Source organism: Carassius carassius, chromosome 41, assembly GCF_963082965.1.
Source record: "Carassius carassius chromosome 41, fCarCar2.1, whole genome shotgun sequence".
Taxonomy (NCBI): domain Eukaryota; kingdom Metazoa; phylum Chordata; class Actinopteri; order Cypriniformes; family Cyprinidae; genus Carassius; species Carassius carassius.
In genome coordinates, this window is record NC_081795.1 from 17,020,791 (window position 1) to 17,029,809 (window position 9,019).

General features: G+C 39.5%; 1 protein-coding gene across 1 annotated transcript; it reads right to left on the reverse strand.

Moving 5' to 3' along the window:
• Positions 1–6,602: 6,602 nt before the first annotated feature.
• LOC132123112 (calcium-activated chloride channel regulator 1-like) lies at positions 6,603–7,869 on the reverse strand. Its single transcript, XM_059533647.1, has 5 exons — positions 7,665–7,869; positions 7,335–7,472; positions 7,083–7,233; positions 6,893–6,998; positions 6,603–6,807 (listed from the first exon to the last, which is right to left on the reverse strand). The coding sequence occupies exons 1-5, from the start codon at positions 7,812–7,814 to the stop codon at positions 6,603–6,605; spliced, it is 750 nt and encodes a 249-aa protein (XP_059389630.1). The 5' UTR covers positions 7,815–7,869.
• Between the last annotated feature and the right edge of the window lie 1,150 nt (positions 7,870–9,019).

Below are 9,019 nucleotides of genomic sequence, written 5' to 3' on the forward strand. Positions count from 1 at the left end.
ACAAGTGATTTTAAAGGGTTTGATCAGAGATAAGTGGGTGGGTGCTTTAATGTCATGCAGGGGCGTTACTAGATTCTCACAACATCAGGGGCTGAGCCAATGGTTTTCTTAAAACATTTTAAAACATGGTTTTCTTTTCTTACATTAAACCCCCCTGCCTAAATTTATAAGACCTCAGTAGTCCCTTTGATGCACCTTATGTCAAAATGATTGATGAGTTTGACCTTTGTGACCTTCCCCTCCCCCACGTAGCCCACCCACATGGCGTCCACCCAAGTTGTGTTGACCCAGTGACCTGTTAATGATATCCAGATGTGAAAACCGGCATATGTGAAATTCCGATGTCAATCTTTGACCTCTGGGGTTGACATATGATGTTTGTACAAATGTGTGACTGTTTCAATTCAATACCCTGCAAGAGCGGGAAAATTCGGACCACGTAATTGATAGGATATGATTTATGATACCCCGAGCAAAGATGATATCTGATTGGTCAAGACAACATTTGAGGTGTGGCCAACGGGCCAGTTTAAATACTCAGGACACCATAAAATTTAGCTTTTAGCTTTGCTTCTGCTATTAGTCATGTATGCTTTCAGCTTTTAGCTTGTAGCTTTGCTTCCTAGCTTTAGCTTTTAGCCATGCTTTGAGCGCGGTTCTAGCGTGCTTCGGCCTGCACGCTTGCTTCTACTTAGCCACGATGAGAAGAAACACCACCTAGTCTCGTCAAACTTTACTTCTTTTCTTTTCGTTTGAGAGTTTCGTGTTGTGAGTTAAGTTTTGTAACGCCGTGTCTCCGAGTCTGACCTCGAGTGCCCGTTCAACTTCAACCAGCCCACACAACTCTGCATCGTCAGCCAACGCCCAACCATGGGCTTCCCAAGACGTCACTTCAGCGACTACTGAACTTCCAGCCAATCAGCGACATCGGGAAACCCCCTTTCAACGACAACTTTACACAGGAGAGCAAGTAGTACCTCCAGACATTTGTACTGGTGTATCTAATATAATTTTAACCTCATTGAGGAACTCAATGCATTAAGTGATTGATGGCTGCTCATGTCTATACAATTTCACGTATTGCTGTAAACTTGGGATTTCACATTTTCATTCTCTTAAACTCATTCTTCCGAACGCGTGTGCTTATGTGTTAGATTAGTTTATATGTCTTAGATTTATCTAATAAAGCCTTATTCAAATTGAAAAGAGAAGTATCTTGTGTTTTGTGATTACAAGTTAATGTCTTCAACTGCCGATCTTGTTACTGTGCTAATTGATAGTGTTTTCACTATACTTTGGATATTAATATATAGAGCAGATTTGATGTTAAACGGCTCGTTCATTGAATTGCAGGGCATCTCAGTGATCAGCCGTGAAACAGTGATTCTGTTCAAATTCCCTTTAAAATCTTAAATGATTCTCTTTGAGCTAAATTGACCTGTTTCCCTTACATATTTATATTTACATTATATTAATGAATTTTATACACTATCATCCCCTAAAGCTACCTATCACAGTAAACTTTCTAATTTTCAGAAACATCATGTTTGATAATTTCTAATTTAGAAAAGCATACTCATGGTGACAAACATTTGGAGTATTACTACATTCCATTAGACATAATGATTTTTTACTATACAAACTGTACACCTATCCATCACATAAATTCTGCATACAAACATTTTTAATAAAACATTGTTTTTAAGTGATCTGAATTATGAGAACTCAATAAATTTCATAAACTACATTTACCTTTGTTATATCAGTGTTAAACTCGTGTCATTATACAAATTGTTGCTCTGATAAATCATATAAACTAGCACACACATATGTAAACACTACAAAAAGAGACTTATGTCACGAAACGCACACACAAACAGGGAGATCATGCAGTACTGAAGTGGGGTGACGATATGGGGAAGTGAGACCTCTAGTGAACACCTAGGGATACACAGACCAGACACTGTGACAACTCCCCCCCCCCCCAGCCCCCCCCCCGCCTAAAGCAAATAATTTAGAACATTTATTAAGTTTATTGAACTTATGAAACATTTTTAACATAAAAAGTAAAATAAAATAAATACAACTAAGTACAAGTTTCCTTTAAAATTCTAAACTTAAATTGAAATGGGTACTGTTGAATAAAAAATCATAATTTAGGTTAAATTGAAAGTAAATAAGTAAAATATTTTATTTAAAACATTAAGGATTTCATCTAAACAATCTTTTAATTTTGAAAGATCTTATTTAAACTCTTAAGATCTTAAGATTCAATATGGAAAAGAGTTAACAGACTACATCTCAGATCATCTGGTCTAACTCCTTCCTCACCAAGCCGTCTCTGAGTGGGCCCATCAGTTTTACATTGGGACTACCCCGGGGACGACCTGCCAGGTTTTGGTTATGATTCAAATTAAACTTTTTTTATTTTATAAATCACTCATCCATATTTTCAACGTCATTGCGTAATGTCATTTTAGTAATCTCTTATGACTCTTAAAAAATGTAAGGTATAATTTTTCATATTTATTGTGACCTAAAAGTATATTAAATGTTTATTTTAAACAGCCTGTTATATATAATTACAGTTTTATTTGCTACTATCTTCTTTAAAAGAAAATAATAGTGTGTTTTATAAGATCAATAAGCTAAATAAATGTTGAATATATGTTTAAATGTATGATTTGGCTTCAGTAACATGTTACTATGATGTCAAATATATTATATTATTTAAAATAGAGATTCGCCTCTCTATAACTCGAAACGTTTATGTGCGTGCTTGTTCATAATGACTTATCAGGACACAAATTTGTATAATGAAATGGCTATTACACTGATATAATAACGTAAATTTGGTTTATGATGAAATTAAAAAATTTTGAGTCCTCATAATTAAGATTGCTTAACAACAATATTACGTTGAAAATGTAAACATATGCAGAATTTTTTGTGTGATGGTAGGTGTTTCTACAGTACAAAATCATTACGCCTATGGAACGTCCCCAGGAAACAAAAACAAAGGTGTGTGTGTGTGCACGCACTTGTCAGCATGACCGCCTCAGACTGGCAATTCACTTCTGTTAGTGAGAAGAGCTCAATAGTCAGCTGCAAATATGTCTTGACCCCAAAGAAATTCTAACAAAAGGTTTCTCAGTGGTTTACAGTAGTATCAAATGTACTTAAAAACATACTAAAAGTTTACCAAAGTTTGACTGCAAGAAAGGCCCCGTTTTCAAAATGGCAGCCGCCAGGTCCTTAAAACGACCATTACTCCTTTGTTTTCCTCCTAGACCAGAAATATTGGTGCCCGATACATGTTTTGGCCATGTAATATTCTAATTAACATATTTGCATGATAGATAAGTGATTACAAGTCCAATTATATATTAAAGCAATTGGTTACAAGCATATTTATGGGAAAAATAAGTACAATTTCCCTGAAGTACAGGTGCATGTAAATAAATTTGAATATAATGGAAAAGTTCTTTATTTTTTTTGTAATTTAATCTAATAAAGCAAACTTTTTTATATTGTAGATTCATTGCACACAAACTGAAATATTTAAAGAGTTTTTTGTTTGAGTTCTGATGGTTACTACTTACAGCTTCAGTATCTAAAAAAAATTAAATATTTTCTCAAAGATCAATCAAAAAAAAAAAAAAGATTTACATAACAGAAATGTTCAAGATCTCCAAAGTAGGTTTAATTAGGCACTCAAAACTTGGTTGGGCTTACCCTCCTTGTGGAGGGTGTTGATGATTGTTTTCTGGACAACTGTCAAGTCAGTAGTCTTTCCCATAATTGTGGTTGCATGTTCTGAACTAGTCCAGGAGGTATCCAGTATATATACTGTGACGAGTCAGCTGCCTCCTCCCTGATTGTCACCGGCACCCCGTCCTAAATCGCCGCCCTTCACCAGGCTCCCGACTGGAGTGGGTGTGTGAGAGGAGGGGCGCTGGACGAGTCAGGGCTGGCGGCGTGTGATGGGGCACACCTGAAGGAAATGGAGCCTCATCACCGCCGCTGTTTAAAAGCCCAACGCGCCTTTCCTCGAGAGACCGGTCTCTTCCCCGTGCATGCACACTGGTGTCCTCGTGGGTCCAGGAAGGGTGCGTTGAGGGACTCCCGCGCCACTGGAGATGTGAGCTGCCGGACCCGCGATCCGGATGGGAACCGCACCTGTTTGCACGGCCGAAGGGCCAGGATGCCGGGCCGTCCATCCCCTACCAGCGCTGCGGCCAACGAGAGAGATGCGGCCGCTAGAGGAAGCCGCCGCCCCGGACCGAGGAGGGGAGCGCGTGCGGCCGCCGGACTCCGCCCCTTACCTGGACCCTTCCTGCATGAACACTGCCTGACCCACACGTACCCCGCAGCACGACGAGGACACCAGATTCCCTGTTGTTTTGGACACTTCCCCTTTGGTCACCTTTTATCCCTTGTTTCATTTGATTTTCTGTTAATAAAAGCCTCTTCGAGGCCTGACGCCACGCCCACTGTGTCTGTCTTGTGCTCCTCCCGCGACAGTGGTGGAGAATGCGGGCAAGGCGGAGCCTAGACAGAGCATTCGGGAAACATCTGGTGACGTCACTCCCTCTCGCTTGCAAATGTTCGTGAGAACCCGGACTGGGACCAGGGACAGCCTCCCAACCACAAAAGGGGTAAGTGACTTCTGTTATTGTCATTTTACCCTGTGGTTGGTTGAGGCTGTCACTAAAACCTGGTTTCTCTGTCCCTGTTCCGGCGCGCTGCGAGAGGGAGGACCGCCCGGAGAGGAATCCCCGCCCACTCCGACCGTTTGGAGCCTGGTTGAGGATGGTAGCACTCCCGTGTGGGCGGCGCCCTGATGACGGGGATGTCGCTTGGGAGGGGGAATGTGACGAGTCAGCTGCCTCCTCCCTGATTGTCACCGGCACCCCGTCCTAAATCGCCGCCCTTCACCAGGCTCCCGACTGGAGTGGGTGTGTGAGAGGAGGGGTGCTGGACGAGCCTGACGCCACGCCCACTGTGTCTGTCTTGTGCTCCTCCCGCGACAATACTCATAATTAATAAAACTAATCAAGCTCAAAATGGAATATTCTAATTTTTTGAGATACTGATTTTTTATTTTCCTAAGCTGTAAGTCGTAACAAACAGAATAAAAAAAAAAAACTCTTGAAATATTTCTGTTTGTGTTCAATGAATCTAGAATATACAAAAGTTTACTTTTTTTAATTAAATTACAAAAAAATAACTTTTAAATATATATAATTTAAAAATAAATACCTTTTTTTTAAGTAGTCAAGGATGATTTTTGTTTGAGCAAAATGGTATACACTGTGCTGCCAACAACATTACAATGAGTCAAGCAATATCAAATTTCAGTAATCTCTCCCACCATCTTCTGAATTACTGAAAATTGTGAATTTAGTTTTGTTGGGTTTAGTATAATGCCACCTTTATACTCAAAAACATCTAGATGCATTACATATGTATTACCTTATTAAAATTGAAATGAGTGACCATTTTAGAGGTTTCACACACAGGCCTCTGTTCGGGCTAATTCAGGGTTGTTTATGATCAAAGTTATACAACTCCAATTTAAGTTACTTTTGGGTGCAATAACTTTTACATTGAATGTAAAGTCTGTGTTTTAGCAAAAAAACACGTACTTGAGTAGGAGTTACATGACATAGGCTAAATTGTTTACATCTCTGGTTCACCCCAAACAATGATAAAACCTTACAGTATTCTCACAAAATCATGTATTCCATAAGTATGTAATCATGTCAGTGCAATTTAGACAAGTCCAATGGATTCACAGACCCAGAAAACATAAAGTTAGACACCAAGATTACTTGACTAAGTCAAATAATAAAGGAGTAAGGATATTTTAAGGGCTCAATGCCCATCTTGAAAATTACACCTTTCTAGTGGACAAACTTTGGTAAACTTTTAGTATGTTATTAAGGACACCTAATACTACAGAAAACAGCTAGGTGGGTTTTTCATATATGCAGCCGCCTACAAAGCAGGATTTAATTTTCCAACTTATGTACATTTTGTAAAACATTTTACTCGAGGGTATGAACGTCACTGGATTAATAATGTAAAGCATTTTTATTGACGAATTAACCTATAGTAAATGTTTATTTTATAAAGTTGTGACGACTGGGTGAAGGAGGAGCTGGAAACAAGTGCGAGTTAAACAGTTTAATGAATATGAAACAGACACACAAGGGTACAACACGATGCTGGGAAGAGGACAATCCAAGACGGTGGTGAGGCGGTGAGGAATCCGGATGGTGACGGTGAGAAGGCAGCAGGAGAGGATGGGGAATCAAGCCGAAGGTAAGTCGTGATGCTTTGTGGAAGTGCGGAGAGTGGATGAGGTTCCGGGGGAAGACACGGACATCCAACGCAAACAACACAGAAGCAAGAGACAGAGATCAGACATGAAACAACGTTCTCACAAACACAAGACGTGAGACAAGCCAATATATAGGGAGTGTGTAATGATTGACAGCTGCTGCTGATGACAATTAATGGAGACGCCCACAAAGTAATCAGTGCAGACGCGAAACACACAGACTTCACCACAAAGTGCAAAACCCAGAGATCACGGTTTACCAACTGTGACATTTTCTAGAACATGTAAAATCTATACTTACAGAATCCAGGCTAGGTGTGAACATTATGGAACTTTGTGTGTTTTGATTTTTGTTAGGAAAAAACTTGCAACTCTTAGTCGGTAGTGAGGTTTGTGGATCAGTGCGGCATGGAGATCCAGTAGTAATATCAGAAAGCTGACCATCAATATTTTTGCTACACCTAAAGATAAGCAGGAAATCAGTGGATGAGAGAATTTCCATTGAAATTTTGATCAAATGCTTTCTTTTTGTTGAAGGTTTATAACCTTGTAGCTTCAATATTGCCTTTAGAGTAGTAGAATGGCTTTTCTTCACTGTATTCATCATACACACCCCATCTCAGATGAGCCCATTCATGCACAAAGACCCTTCCTGCAAACAAACAAACATTCTTGCTAATAAAACAGATTACTGAATTAACCTTAAATGTTAATTTAAACAACAAAAGATGTTCACCTTTTGACCCATATGGCTTAATGAGTGTGGTGTCTCGGAAGAAGTTTGGGGTGAAATGAATGTACTGACCCTCAGCTCCACATTCTCCATACTGATTAGTGTAGGGTTCATCGCGGTATGCTGGATTAGCATTATCAATTATTATTTTGGCCTGTGTTTGACAGAAATTGTGTCAGCAATATCAAATGTGATGGAAACGATCAAACAGGTAAATATTTTTTAGGTAATATAAAATGGCATAATTCTCTGTACCTTTCCATAGGACTCTGTTCTTGCCTTGGTAAAAGCCTTACTATTCCACTGAGGTGGGACAAGAATTGTAGCTTCTTTGAAATAGACCTTCTTATCCAATGCTTCATAAAGATAAAGCGACCCTTCAGTGACCATGTCCTGTCAGAATGAAATGTGTATGTATTTATAAAAAAAGTAATTATACTTTAATTTGCTCATTCACAAATACAGTTCATTCATTTTTTTTATCTGTAACAAAATATCATTTTTAACAAATGGCATTAAAACCATTAATGCACATAAAGTGTGTTAAATAGACCAAAAACAAAACAAAAAAGATTACATATTCACCTTGATTTTATCAATGAGCGTGTTATCCTGTGGTACTCTTGAACTGATTGCAATGATAATGTCAACATAGCCATTTCCATCTAGTTTGATTCCAGAGGAGGGAGATGACAGCAACATCCATAATAAGACAAACATTGTTCTTGAGTCCATTGATGCAGAGTTTAGATAAACAGTCACTCCCAAACCCTGTTTTGAACAATGTCACAAGTGATTTTAAAGGGTTTGATCAGAGATAAGTGGGTGGGTGCTTTAATGTCATGCAGGGGCGTTACTAGATTCTCACAACATCAGGGGCTGAGCCAATGGTTTTCTTAAAACATTTTAAAACATGGTTTTCTTTTCTTACATTAAACCCCCCTGCCTAAATTTATAAGACCTCAGTAGTCCCTTTGATGCACCTTATGTCAAAATGATTGATGAGTTTGACCTTTGTGACCTTCCCCTCCCCCACGTAGCCCACCCACATGGCGTCCACCCAAGTTGTGTTGACCCAGTGACCTGTTAATGATATCCAGATGTGAAAACCGGCATATGTGAAATTCCGATGTCAATCTTTGACCTCTGGGGTTGACATATGATGTTTGTACAAATGTGTGACTGTTTCAATTCAATACCCTGCAAGAGCGGGAAAATTCGGACCACGTAATTGATAGGATATGATTTATGATACCCCGAGCAAAGATGATATCTGATTGGTCAAGACAACATTTGAGGTGTGGCCAACGGGCCAGTTTAAATACTCAGGACACCATAAAATTTAGCTTTTAGCTTTGCTTCTGCTATTAGTCATGTATGCTTTCAGCTTTTAGCTTGTAGCTTTGCTTCCTAGCTTTAGCTTTTAGCCATGCTTTGAGCGCGGTTCTAGCGTGCTTCGGCCTGCACGCTTGCTTCTACTTAGCCACGATGAGAAGAAACACCACCTAGTCTCGTCAAACTTTACTTCTTTTCTTTTCGTTTGAGAGTTTCGTGTTGTGAGTTAAGTTTTGTAACGCCGTGTCTCCGAGTCTGACCTCGAGTGCCCGTTCAACTTCAACCAGCCCACACAACTCTGCATCGTCAGCCAACGCCCAACCATGGGCTTCCCAAGACGTCACTTCAGCGACTACTGAACTTCCAGCCAATCAGCGACATCGGGAAACCCCCTTTCAACGACAACTTTACACAGGAGAGCAAGTAGTACCTCCAGACATTTGTACTGGTGTATCTAATATAATTTTAACCTCATTGAGGAACTCAATGCATTAAGTGATTGATGGCTGCTCATGTCTATACAATTTCACGTATTGCTGTAAACTTGGGATTTCACATTTTCATTCTCTTAAACTCATTCTTCCGAACGCGTGTGCTTATGTGTT

Bases quoted from the DNA above. Each gene is read 5' to 3' on its own strand.
- LOC132123112 (XM_059533647.1), bottom strand. From the start codon at position 7,814: ATGGACTCAAGAACAATGTTTGTCTTATTATGGATGTTGCTGTCATCT. The intron at 7,473-7,664 runs GTGAATATGTAA...TCATTCTGACAG, and splicing joins CGCTCATTGATAAAATCAAG to GACATGGTCACTGAAGGGTC. The intron at 6,808-6,892 runs GTTATAAACCTT...GCTTATCTTTAG, and splicing joins GGCAATATTGAAGCTACAAG to GTGTAGCAAAAATATTGATG.